General features: G+C 43.0%; 2 protein-coding genes across 6 annotated transcripts in view; one reads left to right on the forward strand and one right to left on the reverse strand.

Annotated features, from left to right (window-relative positions):
• The window catches only part of LOC123996960 (formin-binding protein 1-like), a 45,563-nt gene extending 35,327 nt beyond the window's left edge, over nt 1–10,236 (reverse strand). The window contains exon 1 of one of the 3 annotated variants that reach the window (XM_046300851.1): nt 10,058–10,236. In XM_046300851.1, coding sequence (XP_046156807.1) covers nt 10,058–10,081 — 24 coding nt within the window. In that variant the 5' untranslated portion in view covers nt 10,082–10,236. The remainder of the gene's footprint in view (nt 1–10,057) is intronic. The other 2 variants (XM_046300849.1, XM_046300850.1) reach the window with 2 other exon arrangements.
• A 579-nt stretch (nt 10,237–10,815) lies between these two features.
• Nucleotides 10,816–20,587, forward strand: si:ch211-198n5.11 (methylcrotonoyl-coenzyme A carboxylase 2). Of its 3 annotated transcripts, none has more exons than XM_046300856.1 (13): nt 10,816–10,971; nt 11,457–11,774; nt 11,875–12,071; nt 12,270–12,448; nt 12,527–12,607; nt 12,694–12,872; nt 12,988–13,171; nt 13,283–13,374; nt 14,247–14,403; nt 14,783–14,905; nt 17,157–17,281; nt 19,764–19,845; nt 20,207–20,586. In XM_046300856.1, exons 1-13 carry the CDS (start codon nt 10,952–10,954, stop codon nt 20,291–20,293), a joined length of 1,824 nt encoding a protein of 607 aa, XP_046156812.1. In that variant the 5' UTR covers nt 10,816–10,951; the 3' UTR covers nt 20,294–20,586. The 3 variants fall into 3 exon arrangements, with proteins under 3 accessions (XP_046156812.1, XP_046156811.1, XP_046156813.1); XM_046300855.1 differs by having other exon boundaries at nt 10,817–10,971; nt 12,988–13,180; nt 20,207–20,585; XM_046300857.1 differs by lacking the exons at nt 10,816–10,971; nt 11,457–11,774 and having other exon boundaries at nt 11,956–12,090; nt 12,988–13,180; nt 20,207–20,587.
• Nucleotides 20,588–21,138: the final 551 nt, after the last annotated feature.

A 21,138-nucleotide genomic window follows, 5' to 3' on the forward strand; every position in this document is an offset into this window, starting at 1 on the left:
AGACAGCGGAGGTGTATTTGGAGGGCCAGTTGGTCAGGATGACATCTATGAGGGTGCCCGTATTTACAGATTTAGGGTTGTACCTGGTGGGTTCCTTGAGGATTTGTGTGAGATTGAGGGCATCTAGCTTAGATTGTAGGACTGCCGGGGTGTTAAGCATATCCCAGTTTAGGTCACCTAACAGAACAAACTCTGAAGCTAGATGGGGGGGGCGATCATTTCACAAATGGTGTCCAAGGCACAGCTGGGAGCTGAGGGGGGTCGGCAACAGTGAGAGACTTATTTCTGGAGAGAGTAATTTTCAAAATTAGTAGTTTGAAATGTTTGGGTATGGACCTGGAAAGTATGACATTACTTTGCAGGCTAACTCCTCCCCCTTTGGCAGTTCTATCTTGACGGAAAATGTTATAGTTGGGTATGGAAATCTCAGAATTTTTGGTGGCCATCCTGAGCCAGGATTCAGACACGGCAAGGACATCAGGGTTAGCAGAGTGTGCTAAAGCAGTGAGTAAAACAAACTTAGGGAGGAGGCTTCTGATGTTGACATGCATGAAACCAAGGCTTTTTCGATCACAGAAGTCAACAAATGAGGGTGCCTGGGGACATGCAGGGCCTGGGTTTACCTCCACATCACCCGCGGAACAGAGAAGGAGTAGAATGAGGGTGCGGCTAAAGGCTATCAAAACTGGTCCCCTAGAGCGTTGGAGACAGAGAATAAAAGGAGCAGATTTCTGGGCATGGTAGAATATATTCAGGGCATAATGCGCAGACAGGGGTATGGTGGGGTGCGGGTACAGCGGAGGTAAGCCCAGGCACTGGGTGATGATGAGAGAGGTTGTATCACTGGACATGCTGGTTGTAATGGGTGAGGTCACCGCATGTGTGGGAGGTGGGACAAAGGAGGTATCAGGGGTATGAAGAGTGGAACTAGGGGCTCCATTGTAAACTAAAACAATGATAACAAACCTGAACAACAGTATACAAGGCATATTGACATTTGAGAGAGACATACAGCGAGGCATACAGTAATCACAGGTGTTGAATTGGGAGAGCTAGCTAAAACAGTAGGTGAGACAACAACAGCTAATCAGCTAGCACAACAACAGCTGGTAAAATGGCGATGACTAGGCAGGGAGGGTCGGATTAACTACAAATAGAGCCTGAGTGCGGCTGGGGCCGACAGATAAAACATAAACAAGCAGAATGGAGTACTGTGATTAATGGACAGTCCAGCATGCATCAGCTATGAAGCCAAGTGATCAGAGTCCAGGGGGCAGCGGTGGACGGGGCAGGGAAGCTTGACTGGCGAGTATTATCAAGGTTAAAAAAAACTGGCTGGCTGTGCAGAAGGTAAAAGGTAAAAGCCGCTAGCAGTGGCTAACAATGACTAAATAGCTTGTAGCTAGTTAGTTTCTGGAGGTTCTTGAGTGTGTTCTAAAAATGTAAAATAATAGCGATTTCGTATCACATTGGGTGAGGCAGGTTACCGGAAGGTATAAACGAATTAAAAATCGAAAAGAGATTGAAAGTAAATATGGGTCCAGTGAGTGGTTGGGACCCGGCGATTCAGACGGTTAGCAGGGCTATGCTAACAAGCTAACAGTTAGTAGGCCGGGGCTAAACAAGGTAGCAGTTAGCGGACCAGGGCTAAACAAGCTAGCAGTAAGCAGGCCGAATTAGCAAGCAAGGAGATAGCAAGGGCTAGAAAGTTAGCCTTTGGGGGACGTCGCGATTGGGTGAGTCTGTTTATGCCTCTTCATGCGGTGACATCGATAGACCGGTCGTGGGTAGCCCAGGAGTATGCTTCAGTGGTAGCACAGGAGCTCTGGCCGGGTGAAAACGCTAGCCAGGAGTAATCATCCGGGGTTGCGGTTAGCTAGTTAGCTAGTTGTGAAGATCCAGCTGAAAATGTTCCATTTGCGGTGGGAATCCGGTGGGAATCCGGGGATAAAAAATAAGTCTGTTATGCTCTGGTTAGAGTCGTGTTGTTCGAACTGGCGAGAGCTTTCCGAGCTAAAGGTTAGCTGATGACCGGTTAGCTGAAGACCGCTAGCAATGGTTTGCTGACTGATAGCTGGTAGTTAGCTGGCTAGCTTCAGTTGAGGGGTTCCGGATCCGAAGTAAATATAATACTTTAGAAAAAAAAGCAGATCCGCACTACATTGGGTGAGGCGGTTGCAGGAGAGTGTTTAGAAGTTGATGTTTAGCAAAATGTTTTAAAAGATATGCGAAGAAAAATAATATGGGTTGCGATAAAAACGATAAATACAAGGGACACGACGTCTGACTGCTACGCCATCTGACTGCTACGCCATCTTGTGTGTGTGTGTGTGTGTGTGTGTGTGTGTGTGTGTGTGAGCTAGCACATATGCGAGAGAGAAATCAGAACGCCACTGTTTCTGTCTGCCCCAGTCACCACACAGCGCCACACAGCGCCTGGTATATGAAGTGATAGTTAAAAGGCATTCCTTGGTAGACTCCAGCTGTGGTGTTAAAGCGTGGGCCCCAATAAGGTCCTCGTCTCTGTCCCCGTCAACACCTTTGTTCCCCACGTCTCAGCCCATCAGCACAGAGGTCAACTGAAGAGAACCGAACGCTTTGAACAACTTCCCATCCCATCTTGTTTCTATGATAGGGCTGTGAAATGTTATTCTGATTTAATGCAGAACAGGACTGATTCTACACAGAATTGTAGCATGTGACATTCGAGTCTGACACACTGACCTCATTTTATTCACCATCTAGTTCAGTGTCATTTTCTGCTTTCGCTCTCTGCAAATCACAGCGTGACATCATTAGACCAGTGATAGAATTACAGTAGGTTACATGCTTTTATTAACACATCTCTGATGAAAGGAATCAAGTGGGAGAGTGATTCCTTTGATGAATAATAGTATCATGATTTATCAACATCTGGCCTCCTTCTGCTGTCTACTCTGTTACTGCCATTTAACAGTGGCATTTGTTCAGCACTACAGTTTTAGTGTGTGTGGCTGGGGATCAGCAGAGGAGGACGGGGGTTCACGAGGCCTGCATCCCCCACCCACCTCTTCCTGGCCATTCAACACTGGGGCTCATACCAGCCCCAACTCATTTCAAGGTGCCTTTGAGCAGTTAGCAGAGCTTATCACCATCTCTCTGCTGTGTGAACTGAGTAGACACCAGTGGTGCCTGTGAAAATGTGGCTCAGATTAAATATTTCACCATAACATAACTGAAGGAAATTAGGCATCTCTCTATGCATGTTGACTACACAAGTCTGCAGCCTGAGAGGTGTTGAGCCTGCTTCACTTCGTCAACTACAGTGTAGGTTAGTGAATCCCTGTCATGCTTGGCTAATCGACTACTTTGTTTAATAATTAACTTCAGAACGGTAGCCTACATTTCCTGCACTGGTAAATGGTTGTCTTGTAAAACACAGCCTACAGCATATGGGCTGATCCTGATACTCAGGTCCAGGCTGCTCTGGGTCACCGCCAAATGTCCTGTTTTTCGTACATGAGGAAGTCAATTACCTGACTTGAATATGTTCAGAAAGTCATTATTCATTCCGAGAAAAGGGTTACCAAGCAAACATATCGTGTAGTAAATTGTCAGCAAGCTCAGCGAAATACATTCTGGGAAAGACACGTCCCCTTGTCTGCCTGTCTGATGGTTCCACAGCAACAACTAACCAATCAACATGTTAGTATGCAGATCACTAAAAGAAACCATAATCATTATTTTTCCTTATAGGCTATAACATGTTCTTCCTACTCGGCTCATTGTCTTGGGGAAGGAAAACAGCAGCCTGTGAATCAATAGGAAGTGTAAATCACCACCTTCCGGAGACACCTGAAACCCCACCTCTTTAAGGAATACCTAGGATAGGATAAGTAATCCCTCTCACCCCCCCCCCTTTAAGATTTAGATGCACTATTGTAAAGTGACTGTTCCACTGGATGTCATAAGGTGAATGCACCAATTTGTAAGTCGCTCTGGATAAGAGTGTCTGCTAAATGACTTAAATGTAAATGTAATGTAAATGTAAATGTCTGCAAAAGGCTAAATTCCTGGAATCCTGCCACACATACTACTCAATTCCCCCCTAGCTAAAGTGGTTCAGTCTGTATTTATCTGGTCGATAAGCAATACATTGCTTTGTCATCTAAACAAAAAAGGTGACACAATGTGGTCCACTTTCTCATGTCTTGTTTCCCCTTCATGTAAACAGACCCAAATAATTAGTCAAGCTGCAAGAGGCCCAGCAAAAAATGAATGGGGAGTCAGTGAACTCTGTTACCCTCTCATACAACTTCAGCCAACACTCAGAGAGCCCACGCTAAAGCGCAATTCATTTTCCATGCTTGCAGAACAATGGCTGCCAAATGCACAAAGTTCTTAGAACAAAAGCAGAAATGAAATGAAATGAAATGAATGGACAGCAGGTCAAAGACAACCACTGCTTGTGTGGCACAAAATAACTTGCAGTGCCAGTACTCAGTCTTCATTCAATGGTTCAAATGCATGGCCATGACTTATTTATTACGACATGTTATGCCCCGTTTATTACCCTCAATGAGGAAAGAGGATTACTGAAAATGGTGCAACACTACAGTTCATGTGATATGCATGTTTGTAGTGTGGATGTCCAGAGAACAGATTTGAATCACAACAATATCACCTCACCTGACTGAGGTTGCTGGTGGGCTGTTTTGTACACATTGGGCAAAAGGCATCAGACGGACATCAATCCCAGCAGTGTCAAAAGCCTTTAGCGCTCCAGAGCAATAAGATAACCCAGTATGAGGACCCTGTGGGAGCGTCGGCTGACCTACCTGTATGAACCCAGGACACAACACCAGTTTCTGTTCCTGACATTCAAAAGGTCTACCAAGTCATGACTTTATAGCCTAAATTATAAGGTCAAAAGGGTATTCATTCACCTTGTGAAACATTAGCTGTGTTCCCAATGATACTTTTGTCACAGAGGGTGGAAAATTACTGTTGTAGCCAATGTTCCAAACGTACATTTGGCATCAAACCAGACATCGTGTGAGAGAATTGATAATGGCTGTATTGAGAGTCATTTTTGCTAAAATTCCCACACTTTATGTAAAATTCCTAATGCTTTGACTAATGTCTTGACTAACTGTCTGCGACAGAATGCAGAACCTGAAGCATCACCACCGAACTGGCATCCATTCAAGAGGGTTGAAAAAGTCCTGAAATGTAGTGTAGTGTATTCATGCACTGCATTTGGGGATTTGGGGGCCTAACGTAATGACTTTAGGCTTCAACACACAGCACTTTAGCTAGTGACCATGGCAGTTAAGCAGGAAAGACAATTAAGTTATGCAATATGCTTAGTTACAACCTATGGCTAGGTTACATGTTCCGGATTAGTGAAAACTAAATCGGATTCTAAGAAAGAGCACAGAAAAGGAGGTTACATGGTCCATTAAATCCAGTCAGGGATGGGAAGAGTTCCAGAGAGCAGAGTGGGGACATGTTTTCAGAGAGCACCAGCCTAACAGGAAGAGCCCAGCAGCTGTGTTTTCAATGTGACTTGTCAGAGGACAGAGACAGTGGCAGCAGAGAACATTAAACATTAATTGTGTGTAAATCTCAACTACATTGCTGTCATTACCCTGGGGTTGTACTGTAGAGGGAAGGTGTTACAGTGTCATGAAACAAAGCTTGGCTGAGAACAAAACACCATTTCACAAATTCGTTTTAAATATTTATTTTATCAGAATTGAGCCAGGCTTTCTTGAGAGTAATGAGCAATCAACCTCTCCTCCCTCAATGCATGATCCCAAAAACCAAAACAGGAGATTGTAATGCCTTGTAGACCCACACGATTTTCACACCGCAAACGAAAAGGAGAACTCTGCATTTCAGCTGAGATTTACAGTTTGGTCAATGTCCTACTGTTTTAAATCAGTGGTGGATTTGAAATGTCCTCATTTGAAACCGTTCTCTTTGCACCTGACTGGAAATAGGTCAGAGACAAAAGAAATATGCTGGGTCATGGTGAACCATTGTCTCAGTCAGCCCTCCATTGATGTGACCAGATCTCTACAACTTGATAGAATAGAATCCCAAATACAGACCAATTATAGCCTACTCATTAGTCATCATTACCCAGTCTTCTTTCACCATGGTTGTCAGTGGAAGGAAGCAAGGGCCCCTCTGTGAAGACTAGCAGGCAGAGTGTTTAGCAGCTCTCATCTTGACCTGCTGGACTCACCTGACTTAACCCCATGTTGTCCAGATGAACACTAAGAAAAAAGCCTGGACAAAGGAGGTCCACCAGCCAACCCACAAATCATAGGAGGGACTGGGAGCAACACAGAATGTGAATCACCTTCCTCGGACATTAGCTGCTAGATGGGCTACATTATTCACAGGACATGGAATTAACCCATCACAGATAATATAGTAATATAGTCATATCTGATGTATCGCTCTATACAGGGGGAATGGCTTGAATTGATGCTGCAAAAATCTGCATTAGGCCTTCTGCAATAACAGAGGAGGGGTCCAGGTTGTCAAAAACATGCCAGAATCCCAGGGCCAGGATGATGATCCAGTCAGCAGGATTAGCATTAATTGAACAGTCTTAAACTGAGCTCTGCTGCTTCTGCTACTCCCTTCTAAAGCTCTAACAGTCAGTGAGGCGTTACAATGCACCGTCCACATAGAGGACACACACTGTGTCTAGAGAGCATGAGCAACCCCCCCATAGTAAAACCCCTTTTCAGAACTCCCTAAGAATCAGATAAGAGGCACGGGCGTTCAAATCATTCTGACAGATCATGGGTCATTTACCTTGTAAAAAGAAAAAAAGACTCCAAAGAGAGCCAAGTGTGTCCAGGGCAGGCTTGGTCAAGCGGAAAATTAGAGGGGCATGAAATAGCAGAAAGCAAAAACTAGGGGAATGAGGACGACTCACCAGGCTAAATAGCTGAGCACCGTCTGAAAATATATGTATGAGGACCCCACTTCTTTAAGTGTTTGATATCAACCTCATGTTGCACTGCTTGATATCAGAGAAATCCCTGACTGCATCTTTAAAAAAGTATGGTATGTCAGCTTGCCAGTCTCAATAAAATACATGAAGCCACACTGTAAACCACAACCAACTCTTTCCTCCAATATTAGGTCTGATGGCCTGACATGTCTCAGCTAATAAATGAGCTATACTTTTTTTACCATAAAACTGCACAACAAACGTGACTAATGGACTAAATTCTATGCAGATAAAGCAAAGACAAATGTACTAATGCATGCAACCCAAAGCCGCAGGCACCCTGGCTATGCAGTGGGCCTCCACCGATCTGTTGATCTGTGATGCACCCACCTCCCTCTCTTGTTGATTATTTTACTGCCTCTTCTGTTTTGTCCTGTGTAATTTACCTAGGCAGGGCAGCATTTCCCTCAATGTTCCCAGTCCGCCTCTCGGGATGCATGGGAACAAGCGTTACGCACTATTCCCCATCTGTCTCCAAAACCCTGTCTACCTCCTCCTCCGTTCACACTCTCCCTGTTTAACACCTCCCTAAGCCATGCCTGTAGCACAGCTTCCCTTTATTAAAAGACAACATCCACACACTCCTCTACACAATCCTGTGATTCCTTCTCTCAGCAACCTCACTGAGGGGAAACGACTTAAGGATGTGTGCCGGGGACTGACTGCAATAGCAGGTCTCAGGTGTGATTTAATGGCTGTGACCTTAATTGATCTCTCCCCCTCTCGATCACTCTTCTCACACAAATGACCAACCTCACATTAACAATGATCATCATCATTCAAAGCAGTTGCAAGCAACAAAACAAACTAGCCTAGAAGAAATCTGTTATGAAAAAGAATGCTAGAATAACTGTTGATAGCCTGTGTGCTCAGCTTGGTAACACTTAACCTCACACTGATCTCCAGTCAGTCAGTTAGACATGTCAACACCATGTAAAAGTATGTGTTAGTCTCAGGCATTAGGTCTCAACGCAATGGATGAATGCCAGGTGAACAGAGAAATGGGAAACGTGACAGGGCCTACAGTAATGGACCCTGAGCACAAAATCATACTGTCAATGTGATGACACTACTAACAAACACCCGTCATACCGTGACTACAAACAGTGATAGGCTTAGTTGTGTTTTGATTGCATTGTAGTTCGTTTGCATTTCTGAATATTCGATTGTGAAACCAGACAGCTATTAGCATGTGTTCGGCAATCTCTGTTGTTCTAAAGTAGAAATACAGAATTACAAAACCTCAATGTGATGTTAGGTAGAAGGACCAGGCCTAAATTAATTTAATTCATAAAAAGAGACAAGGCAGATAACATCGGCGTTACTGTGCTAACGATGCAAATTCAATCTGCAAATTTAGATTTATTTTAGCGAACCAGACACTCTGGGGAAATAACCCAATTATGTTTTGAGGGAGATTCCTGATTGAGATTTAGGAGTAAAACAATGGAATGGACATTTTGAATCAAGTTGGTTCCCGCATGGCACACATTTAAAATATAAGGGATAAGGGCCTAACACATGCACCCAGACAATTAGCCACATAATCCTGCAAATCCGGGGTAAATAGTCAATAGCAGTAATCCACTGTGCAACATGAGTCCTAGAAAGCAAGGGTGGTTATTGTGTCTACACAGCAAGGAGAATGTGTTTAGCATGCAAATCAATACAATTGAATTGCACAATGTTGGAAAAAATTAGGCATTTTACATCATGGTGCAGTAGGTTAGGAGTATAGCCTACTTGCTGAAACCTTTATCATACAGACAGCTCTTGCAAGCAAACAGTATGAGCCTCACAGGGCACAGACATGCTATACAGAATGTTAATTTTTTTCATGAAAAACTGTAGCAAATAGACATTTTCTCAGCAATTTTGGTTCTAAGTTTATCATACTGAAGTGAACCCATATGTGCCACATTGACACATGTTGACTAAGGCTTCAACATATTGTTCTGTTCCCTCAAACTGCATGACAGTGCAGTTCTGTCTATCAATGTTAGCTAGCTATCAATGTAATTGCTATGAAATAGGCCAATTACTTCCTTGACTATCATTTTGGCAGCAACACTGCAGGTTTTGCAACTGTACATTTTAGAACTATAAGGGGGAGAAGCTGCACTGGTAAGCTACGGGTGATGACCAAAGCGTTTTATGGGCAACACCCTTGTCACTGGAATAGCTACATTTCATATGAGTTCAATGTCCCTGATAAGTGAAGATTATGTTCTCAATAACAAGTAACATGGTAGATGGCTACATGCGCAAAGTAAATAAGACAATAAACACCTTGGACAAGCCGGATGATGTAGCCAGGGCAAGGGGCTGGCAGTCATAGACAAGCCAGACCAGACAGAACATGACAAAGACGGCACCTTGAATTAGCTCCCCAAAAGGTCTGTTCAATAGGCAGTTCATTGTTATATTGGTAAAAATAATAGGCTACTATTGTTTAGCTGATTATATGAATTGCGCAATCTCCTAGAAAATTGGGAGCAATGGTTAAGCTTGACGAGTTACTCACAAAGACCCAGCGTGGAAGCAGAGCAAATAAATAACCTGGAGATTTGAGAACGAAGTTATTCTAAATGTGCACGTGTATTGTTTCATGCTGGGGTAGTCGATCCATACGAGCATCGAGAGAACAGTACAGGGGTTTGCTTACTAGCCACCGGCGTCTCCACCTTTTTTAGGGAGAGTCTGTCTTTGAACTAAGAAACAGGGTGTGATAGGCGCCCTATTCATCTGCTAAAAATAACACATTAAGGGTCCGAAATCAAGCCAGTCATGTTATGATAACAAGTGAGTAAATGATCTGCCTTGCTTGGCTGATATTTGTACACGTATTGCCTATTGTTTACCGTCTCTATGGTAAAGGTGCATGTCAGCATTAGCCTGCTTAGCTGGCTAGCTTTACACAATTCTAGTAAGGTACCCGAGCACCTTCATTGAATTCGTGCCAAGTTGTGTGGCAGCTAGGTGTGTAGTCCACACAAGAACAAAGAGAGCAAAATAGTTTATACCAATAGCTTGCAAACTTACCCAAAGCTCCGTTCCCCAAGTCATTGCGGACTCCCCTTGTTAATAAACCCCCAGACTGTCAGCGTATTCCCCGCTCAAAACTCGCCAAGGTTGCGTTTCCAATCGTTTGCCGTCGTCTGTGGTGTAGCTACTCCTTGCTCACTCTGGAGGAGCTGTCTGATTTAGCCTTGCCGGAGGAAGTTGGGATCTAGCAGAGGATACAGATAAACGGGAGGTTCAGGTTCTCCAATAAGATTTTCAAGGCATGCATATTATTTAGTATTATTTAGAAATCAAGCAAATAATTATAGAACTTAAGTAAACACATACAATAATTGAGTTAAATCAAATGAGTTATTCTAGAACTATGGTGATGAGATAATCCCCTTCACACTATTTTTTTTTATTTCTCAAATTTGGTGGGGAGGGCAAGACTTTATGAAGAAAATGTGTCAATCGATTAATTTTGTATTAGCTCCTATCATATTAGCTCCTATCGACCATTTGATCACTTGTCACAACAATCACTTATGGATTATTTTGGTTGGAATTATTTGCCTAAAATGTTAGCCACATTAAGTAATTCATCGTTTATTTAACTCTTACTGTTGAATGAAAAATTATGTAGGAAACAAACATTAGTGGGGAATATCAAGGGGCTTTAATGTCACATTTTTTAATGAATGACGCCGTAACCTGAGTTCTGTGGTTGACTAACATGCTTGATGTTTTTTATTGATTCTCAAATACCGCCATCTAGTGGTGTGTATAGGGTATGGTCTAACAAGATGGGCGCGTTGAAGGATCACTTTTGTTTCCGTCCAGACGTTAATTTGTGTAACACCTAGAAGCAAAGTCCATTTGTAATGGAAATAAACTTGAGATACGTCTAATATTTTACGCAGCTAAACAGTCATGTACAGTTGCCTTTCAAGGTAAGTACTATGGTGCATGTAGTCCAAAGTAGCTAGCTATGTCATATTGCTGAGATTGTTACAAAGCTAGGTAACGACTGCTGCTAGCGAGTTCACAACAGCCAAAATACTGTGATGACCTTTGGCATACTTAGCAAGCTGATATACATATTGTAGCTGTGTGTTACTTTGTAACACTGAATGATGCAAAATAGTTTGCTACACAGGACGTTGGTGGCACATTTAATTGGGGAGGAAGGGCTGGAGAAGAATTGGTGGAATGGTATCAAATACATGGTTCCCATGTGTTTGATGCCATTCCATTTGCTCCGGTCCTGCTGTTATGAGCCGTACTCCCCTCAGCAGCCTCCACTGGTCTTCTACGATGTTTGAAAATTAGCTACATTGTCAACAAATTAGAAATAACGGGGCGTGTTGTCAATTAGCTAGATTTCTCCATTAAAACATTCTCTACATTGCATTGTCATTCATTCATTGCTTTTCAGGGGTTTGAGGACCAAAGGCAGACTATGTCCTGGTTATGTCTCCTCTCAGTCACCTCTATGGAACGTTGACCCGTGCACACACAGGCGTCCAGAACGCTGTTTACACTTAAGGACATCAGCAGGTAACCTATGGCAACCTTTGGCACACATTCTCTCAGGCCAAGCTAAGCAGCTGCCAGTGGCAGCCTACTTGATGAGCACCAGTGTGCACAGAAGACGATTGCCAAGTGCCTTTCCAGTTTTAGATGAAGCCCTTCAGCCAATTCACAATGACGTATTTGAGGCTAACCTACGAAACAGCCAGGCATGCCAAGAAAGGTAGGTCGAAACTCCACACACCTCAGCAATCTCAGTGTATCAACTAGTTTTCCATTTCTGCTGTATAGTATTAGCCTTCTGACCATGGTGGCACTTCCAGGTATATTGAATACATGGAGAAGGTGAAGAAGGGGGGTGGGGAGAATGCAGTAAAGAGGCACACCCAGAGAAACAAGAAGATGTTGGTTACGGACCGTCTTCGCATGCTGTTTGATGACGGATACTACTTTGAGCTGTCTCCCTTCGCTGGAATGGGCCTACCCTATGGAGACATCCCCTCAGCAGGCTGTCTCACTGGTAGAGGGTTCTCTGCTCTGTCAGTGACGGATGTTCTTAATGCATGCTTATCACTCAGACAGAAACTTGAAATATCCAACCTGAAATTTGGCAGCAAGGGAAATGTCTTGTTCCAGTGCATTGTAAAACAATATGTATAAGTAAGAATGAGTTATACTCCGCCTTATTGCTTCCTTGTGCACTTCGTCACTGTTGCAGGTATAGGTAAAATCAATGGGTTGTGGTGTGTGTTTATTGCCAATGATGCTACTGTGAGTGGTGGTACAGCCTATCCCATAACCGTCAAGAAGCAGCTCAGAGCCCAGGATGTAGCTATCCAGAACCGACTTCCTTGTGTCTACTTGGTGGATAGTGGAGGTGCATTCCTTCCTCTTCAGGTATGAACTCAACTCATTGAGATTAATACCACTGATGAATGACTCAATACTTGATTGCTAAGTTTACTCCATCCACAGTCTGAGATTTTCCCTGATAAAAACCAAGGAGGACGTACTTTCTACAATGAAGCCATCATGTCTGCCATGAAGATCCCTCAGGTGAGACAGAAATGCTAAACATCCCATTGAAGACAATCCAAACACAATATTTTCTACCCATGAATGTTGTATCTTACTCCCTCTAGGTATCTGTGGTTTGTGGTTCATGTACAGCTGGCGGTGCATACATCCCCACTATGGCAGAAGAGACTGTGATGGTGCACCGGATCGGGACGATATTCCTGGGCGGACCACCCTTGGTGAAAGCTGCCACAGGGGAAGAAGTCTCCCCAGAGAATCTGGGTGGGGCCACACTCCATGCAGAGTGAGTGAGTGAGTGGAAAGCCGGCAAACTCTCAAGTTCTCTGTGCGATTCACTATACTACTATATCTGTACTATTAGGCTCAAACTTCACCTCCCCCTCCCCGTGCTGTTTCAGAGTGAGCGGCTGTGTTGACCACTTTGCCTCTGTGGAGAAGGAGGCCTATGAAACCACACGTAACATAATCTCTACCCTCAACTTTGAGCTGCCCGAGGAGGACGAGGCAGGGGTGGAGGAGCCTCTACATAGTGTGGAGGAGTTGATGGGTCTGGCCCCACGAGACTATGAACACAGCCTGGAGGTCAAGCTGGTCAGCTCAACACACACTTAAACCAACAGTCACATCTCATGGGGATGTTTTAGAATTACAATTATTTTGTAACTTTTTTTTCTGGTCTTTTTTTCTGGTCAGATCCTGAGTCGGCTGACTGATGGCAGTAAGTTCCAGGAATTCAAGGCTCGATATGGAACAACCCTTGTGACTGGTTTTGCCAGAATTAGCAGGTAAGAGTTGTTGATTGACAGTCTTTATTCTTGAAGTATTTACCCGTCCCTCCTTCAATGGTTTAGTAGATTTGATCTTAGAGGTCAGACTTCTACATCTCCCTTCATTATGCATACATTTTAATGTATTTTATTTGCTTCAGAAAGTTGCTGTATATTGGAACCTCTTAAAACCTCTATCCTCCGATAACATTAATTAACTGACACATTTTTGAAGCAGACTGTTTAACAAAAGAGCATCAGGAGGTTAACGGTTAACCCTGTTAATTTGCAAATTAGATTAGTGTGCTTCTGTGTTCCAACCAGTCAAATCTTTCCCTACCCCAACAAGAGTCAGATTAAGATGGGCAATGTTTTTGAATGAGAATGGAGAACACAAGGGAAAACAAGTCACTTCAGCCAGCTTTCATCTGCTTTTACAAAGAACTTCTCTGAGAGCAACTCGTTGCCATGGCAGTGGAATGTTTTAGATGCAGGTTAGCGTTGTTCGTCATTAATCTTGTTCTGGAGGCAGCGCTGCAGAGTGGTCACAAGCTGACACAGTCATAAAATCTGATTTTAAACCTAACCCTAACCACACTGCTAAACCTAATGCCTAACCAAAACATTTATAATATAGCCATGGCAATAAACGTCAACCTGCATTCTAGATCCCAGAGGGTATTTTGATTTTAATCAGGGTATGGTGCTCAAACAATTCATCAAGAAATTACTAATGAAAATCCATATAAATCTTGATGAAAAGTTTATTTCACTTTGTGTTCTTAAACTCCACTAAAAGTACTAAAATACAATTTTCACAACTGCTGTATGAAGGTAATACATTTTATTAAAGTCTAATGCCTAACTTGCAGTATATATTTTTTCTTCAGGCATCTGGTTGGCATTGTGGCGAGCAATGGGGCGCTGACGCACAACGCATCATTAAAAGGCAGCCACTTTGTCCAGCTGTGTGACCAGCGAGACATCCCCCTGATATTCCTACAGAACACCGTCCCAATGCCAGAGCTGACCCTCTCCCAAACCCAGGTATGGCACTGCAGCCAACCCAGAGCACTCACCACAGAATAAAACCACATTTTTCAAACAACAGGAATACCAACTCTCCAAAGAGAAAATAAGGACTCCATTACTCCGAATGTAAAACAAAGCCTGGCGAGGAGGAGCACGGAGAGGCCTCTCAATATTATTTTGTAGATGGACACTCCTGTGGAACTCAGTCAGCCACGTTAAATAGGACTGATTAAAAACAGGTCTCAAAATCAATACAGCCATGTCATCAGGATGTTATGCTCTGTTCTTGAACATGGTTGTGGAATTTCATGTCGGTGTGTTAACAAGTTTCTGCTGGTGTTACTCATGGACCAATCTGTTAACTATGTGTGTGTATGTATCCTCTCTACTCTAGGCAGAGACCAACACCAACAGACTGAAGGCTCAGGGTTCCATGATGTCAGCTGTGGCATGTGCCTCTGTTCCAAAAATCACCATCGTCATTGGGGGATGCCATGGCGCTGAAAGTTACGCTATGGTTTGTGCAATAGTGCCAGCAGTAGTCGCTGTATGAATTTGCCCAGTGCTTACACATCAATTCCCTTATACACTCAGTGGACAGTTTTAGGTTCACCACCCCATTCGCAAAAATGTTTTGCTCCTATAGACTAAGTCACGTGGCTTGTTCTATAAAGCTGGCAGGCGGACATCGAGTCATTCAGTTACAGTTCGATTGAACATTAGAATGGACAAAACGAGTGACCTATGCGACTTTGAGTGTGGTATGATCGCTGGTGCCAGGCGAGTCGGTTCCTGTATCTCAAAAACATCTGGCCTCCTGGGATTTTCACGATGAATCCTGGTTCCTGTTATGTCATACTGATGGCAGAGTCAGGATTTGGCGTGAGTGGCATGAGTCTATGGCACCATCCTGCCTGATGTCAACGGCACAGACTGGTGGTGTAATGGTGTGAGGAATGTTTTCCTGACACACGTTAGGTCCCTTCATACCACTTGAGCAACGTTTCAATTCCCAAACTATTCAGGCTATTCTGGAGGCAAATGGGTGTCCGACCCAGTACTAGATACAGTGCCTTGTGAAAGTATTCGGCCCCCTTGAACTTTGCGACCTTTTGCCACATTTCAGGCTTCAAACATAAAGATATAAAACTGTATTTTTTTGTGAAGAATCAACAACAAGTGGGACACCATCATGAAGTGGAACGACATTTATTGGATATTTCAAACTTTCTTAACAAATCAAAAACTGAAAAATTGGGTGTGCAAAATTATTCAGCCCCCTTAAGTTAATACTTTGTAGCGCCACCTTTTGCTGTGATTACAGCTGTAAGTCGCTTGGGGTATGTCTCTATCAGTTTTGCACATTGAGAGACTGAAATTTTTTCCCATTCTTCCATGCAAAACAGCTCGAGCTCAGTGAGGTTGGATGGAAAGCATTTGTGAACAGCAGTTTTCAGTTCTTTCCACAGATTCTCGATTGGATTCAGGTCTGGACTTTGACTTGGCCATTCTAACACCTGGATATGTTTATTTTTGAACCATTCCATTGTAGATTTTGCTTTATGTTTTGGATCATTGTCTTGTTGGAAGACAAATCTCCGTCCCAGTCTCAGGTCTTTTGCAGACTCCATCAGGTTTTCTTCCAGAATGGTCCTGTATTTGGCTCCATCCATCTTCCCATCAATTTGAACCATCTTCCCTGTCCCTGCTGAAGAAAAGCAGGCCCAAACCATGATGTTGTCACCACCATGTTTGACAGTGGGGATGGTGTGTTGAGGGTGATGAGCTGTGTTGCTTTTACGCCAAACATAACGTTTTGCATTGTTGCCAAAAAGTTCAATTTTGGTTTCATCTGACCAGAGCACCTTCTTCCATATGGTTGGTGTGTCTCCCAGGTGGCTTGTGGCAAACTTTAAACAACACTTTTTATGGATATCTGTAAGAAATGGCTTTCTTCTTGCCACTCTTCCATAAAGGCCAGATTTGTGCAATATACGAGTGATTGTTGTCCTATGGACAGAGTCTCCCACCTCAGCTGTAGATCTCTGCAGTTCATCCAGAGTGATCATGGGCCTCTTGGCTGCATCTCTGATCAGTCTTCTCCTTGTATGAGCTGAACGTTTAGAGGGACGGCCAGGTCTTTGTAGACTTGCAGTGGTCTGATACTCCTTCCATTTCAATATTATCGCTTGCACAGTGCTCCTTGGGATGTTTAAAGCTTGGGAAATATTTTTGTATCCAAATCCGGCTTTAAACTTCTTCACAACAGTATCTCGGACCTGCCTGGTGTGTTCCTTGTTCTTCATGATGCTCTCTGCGCTTTTAACGGGCCTCTGAGACTATCACAGTGCAGGTGCATTTATACAGAGACTTGATTACACACAGGTGGATTGTATTTATCATCATTGGTCATTTAGGTCAACATTGGATCATTCAGAGATCCTCACTGAACTTCTGGAGAGAGTTTGCTGCACTGAAAGTAAATGGGCTGAATAATTTTGCATGCCCAATTTTTCAGTTTTTGATTTGTTAATAAAGTTTGAAATATCAAATAAATGTCATTCCACTTCATGATTGTGTCCCACTTGTTGTTGATTCTTCACAAAAAAATAGTTTTATATCTTTATGTTTGAAGCCTGAAATGTCGCAAAGTTTAAGGGGGCCGAATACTTTCGCAAAGCACTATGTGAACCTAATAAACTGGCCACTGAGTGTATTTTGAAAATACTAACGAAACGGGTCTCTTTTCTGTGTTTTTCTTTATCTAGTGTGGCAGGTCATTTGACCCAAACTTCCTATTCCTTTGGCCCAATGCCAGAGTGTCCCTGGTGGCCCCTGGTCACTCTGCAGCTCTGGCACAAGAGGAGGAGGATGTTGAGAAGATCAATAAGAGGTAAGTCACCCATAGGACCAGTGGCAGTCGGTGCCGTTTAAGATGAGGGAAGACGCACTTTTTGTTTTTAATGAGCATGGCCTTATCTATTACAGCATATTGGATGACAGTTATTCATATTCCATTCACCCAGTTCAATGTAACGTCGATAGGTTTAGGCTAATACATGATACTTGAATTTTCCCTATACCCATCATGAGGTTGCTACTACCTAGCCTATGAATGAAAGTTTACAATGTAGGTGCACAGGTTGAGAGACATTTGACAGACATTGACACATTCAGTACCGTCTTGCACACTATATTGCATGTCTGGCAGACATATCAGTGTGGATGACGGATCACCACCTCAAGCTGAACCTCGGCAAGACTGAGCTGCTCTTCCTCCCGGGGAAGGACTGCCCGTTCCATGATCTCGCCATCACGGTTGACAACTCCATTGTGTCCTCCTCCCAGAGCGCTAAGAACCTTGGCGTGATCCTGGACAACACCCTGTCGTTCTCAACTAACATCAAGGCGGTGGCCCGTTCCTGTAGGTTCATGCTCTACAACATCCGCAGAGTACGACCCTGCCTCACACAGGAAGCGGCGCAGGTCCTAATCCAGGCACTTGTCATCTCCCGTCTGGATTACTGCAACTCGCTGTTGGCTGGGCTCCCTGCCTGTGCCATTAAACCCCTACAACTCATCCAGAACGCCGCAGCCCGTCTGGTGTTCAACCTTCCCAAGTTCTCTCACGTCACCCCGCTCCTCCGCTCTCTCCACTGGCTTCCAGTTGAAGCTCGCGTCCGCTACAAGACCATGGTGCTTGCCTACGGAGCTGTGAGGGGAACGGCACCTCAGTACCTCCAGGCTCTGATCAGGCCCTACACCCAAACAAGGGCACTGCGTTCATCCACCTCTGGCCTGCTCGCCTCCCTACCACTGAGGAAGTACAGTTCCCGCTCAGCCCAGTCAAAACTGTTCGCTGCTCTGGCCCCCCAATGGTGGAACAAACTCCCTCACGACGCCAGGACAGCGGAGTCAATCACCACCTTCCGGAGACACCTGAAACCCCACCTCTTTAAGGAATACCTAGGATAGGATAAGTAATCCTTCTCACCCCCCCTTTAAGATTTAGATGCACTATTGTAAAGTGACTGTTCTACTGGATGTCATAAGGTGAATGCACCAATTTGTAAGTCGCTCTGGATAAGAGCGTCTGCTAAATGACTTAAATGTAAATGTCTGCAAAAGGCTAAATTGCTTGCATCTAGCTGATATAGGGTGTAAGCATTAGTCCAACAGTTGCAAACAGGAGTTTCTAATAGACAGATACAGGTATGTTCATCCCCGTTTCATTCTGTTTGCTTTCATTTAAGATTGTTGAAAAAATAATCGTCAGAATGAATGCACCCCTGCTCGCAAGCAAACACAGTTCTATTTATTGCAGCCACATAGATTTAGCATGATCACTTTGATTGTTGTAGTATTCCTTATCGCATCTATGCACTCTCCTCTCACCTTTTCCCTTCGCTTGTGGACTTAAGTGCACAACACATCAGCTGTCTGTGACCAGGCTAAAAAACCTTTCCAAGCCAAACCATCATATCATAACCGCTACACACAGACCATATGTTATATTTAACATAGCTACTAAAACGAACGCATTAGTAAACTCGCTACATTCATGCAGTACAGTTTAGCAGTTGCATCGGCAGGCCCCGGTGGCAATAAATGACAAAAATAAAAACGTTTACCTTGACTTGGAACATTTCCCGTGTTGGATAGCCAGCTATCTAACATAGCATCCCTATGTTTGAGCAGGCTGAACTAGCTAGCTGCATTTGCTAGCTAAATGAAAGTGGAAAAAAAATATTTTTGATTAAATTAATGTTCAGAACTGTTAAACTATTGTCTTTCTCTCCCTTTTGAGTCATCTAATCACTACATTTTATGCACTGCCATGCTTTAAATACTAGATTCATCCTTTGATTGGGTGTACTAGAACTCTGACAGGTTGGAAGACATCCTATGGAAGTTGTCATAATTACTGTGTAAGTCTATGGAAGGAGTTGAACCACAAGCCTCCTAGGTTTTGTATTGAAGTTAATGTACCCACAGGATGTAGGAAACTAACTGTCCTCCGACTACACCATGGTGCTACCCTACAGAGTTGAATTTTTTTATTTAACCTTTATTTAACTAGGCAAGTCAGTTAAGAACATTCTTATTTACGATGACGGCCAAACCCAGACCAATTGTGAGCTGCCCTATTGGGCTCCCAATCACGGCCGGATGTGACAGAGGCTACTGCAGAACTTAATTTCAAAACAGTGTTTCAATTAACTATTGGTGACATGAATTTATTTAGTAGTTTTATCTAAAAGCGATCACTTTAAAACATTTCTGAAATTCACTGAGGAGCCTGCACTGCATAGTACAGTCTTTCATACAGGAATATGATTGGTTGTGGATGTTAACAGGAGTGTTTATCCTTCTAGGTTGGAGAAGGAGAGCTCTGCATTCTTCTCGTCTGGCAGACTTTGGGATGATGGAGTGATTCTTCCCCAGGACACGAGGAAGGTAAATAACATGGCATTTAGTTGCTTTGTATAAAAGCTAAGGCACACAGAACCAGGATTGATTTTTAAATCTCTGTAGAATCACAACTGCCACTTAAGGTCACAGTCCTGGCTTGTCCTCACTGACTGGAAGCAGATTTTGCGGTTTACCATACACATGTGGAAAAAACAAAACTTACGTAATGGCATAGTTTAGTTGGCCATCACAAGTTGTTATTCTTGAGAATCTCTTCGCCTTTTGAAAGAAGTAGGGTTATTGAATGCTACTTGGTAGGTTAATTTTTTTAAATACAGAGTGTTGCAAGTCCTTTATCTGTGAATCATTATCAGTTTACACATTGACCATTACATTTTCTCATTAGGTTTTGAGTGATTGTCTGAAAATCATCAAACAACAGGAATACCAACTCTCCAAAGAGAAAATAAGGACTCCATTACTTCGAATGTAAAACTTTTTAGAAAAAGGTCTTAAATCTGACAATGCCTCAAGGCCCTAATTACCTTAAAGAAGTGCTGATCACAGAAAAAACTTTGGAGATTTTTAATAACATATTTTTTATTTGTACTGGCATTGAATAAAAGAATGTGTAAATACAACTTGAAACATACAAGGTAAAACAATTGTCGTGTGTTAATTCTTACATAGTGCCTTCATACCCCTTGACTTATTTACACATTTGTTACAGCCTGAATTCAAAATGTATTAAATACCCATCTACACACAATACTCAAAGGGAAAACATGTTTTTGTGAAATGTATTTAAAAAAATAAAATACAGAAATCTCATTGACATAAGTATGCACTCCTGAGTCAATACATGTTTTAACAAATTTGGGCAACGATTACAGCTGAGTCTCTGTATACATAGAGTTTTGCTCTCCTAGATTATACAATATTTGCACATTTTAAATATTCAAGTTCTGTCAAATTGGTCGTTAATCATTGCTAGACAGCCATTATCTAGTCTTGCCAAAGATTTAAGGCAAAACTGTAATTAGGTCACTCAGGAACATTCAATGTCATCTTGGTTAGCAACTCGTGTTTATTTGGCCTTGTTTTAGGTTATTTTCCTGCTGAAAGGTGAATGTGTCTCCATGTCTCTTGGAAAGCAGACAACCAGGTTTCTCTAAAAAAAAAAAAAAGCAGCCAGCACCATGCTTGAAAATATGGAGTGTTACTGATGTTGGATTTGCCCCAAACACAACACTTTGTATTCAGGATTAAGTTAATTTCTTTGCCACATATTTTGCAGTTTCACTGTTACAAACAGCTTCCTCTTCACTTATTTAGGTT

Source organism: Oncorhynchus gorbuscha, linkage group LG15 (genome assembly GCF_021184085.1).
Source record: "Oncorhynchus gorbuscha isolate QuinsamMale2020 ecotype Even-year linkage group LG15, OgorEven_v1.0, whole genome shotgun sequence".
Lineage (NCBI taxonomy): Eukaryota > Metazoa > Chordata > Actinopteri > Salmoniformes > Salmonidae > Oncorhynchus > Oncorhynchus gorbuscha.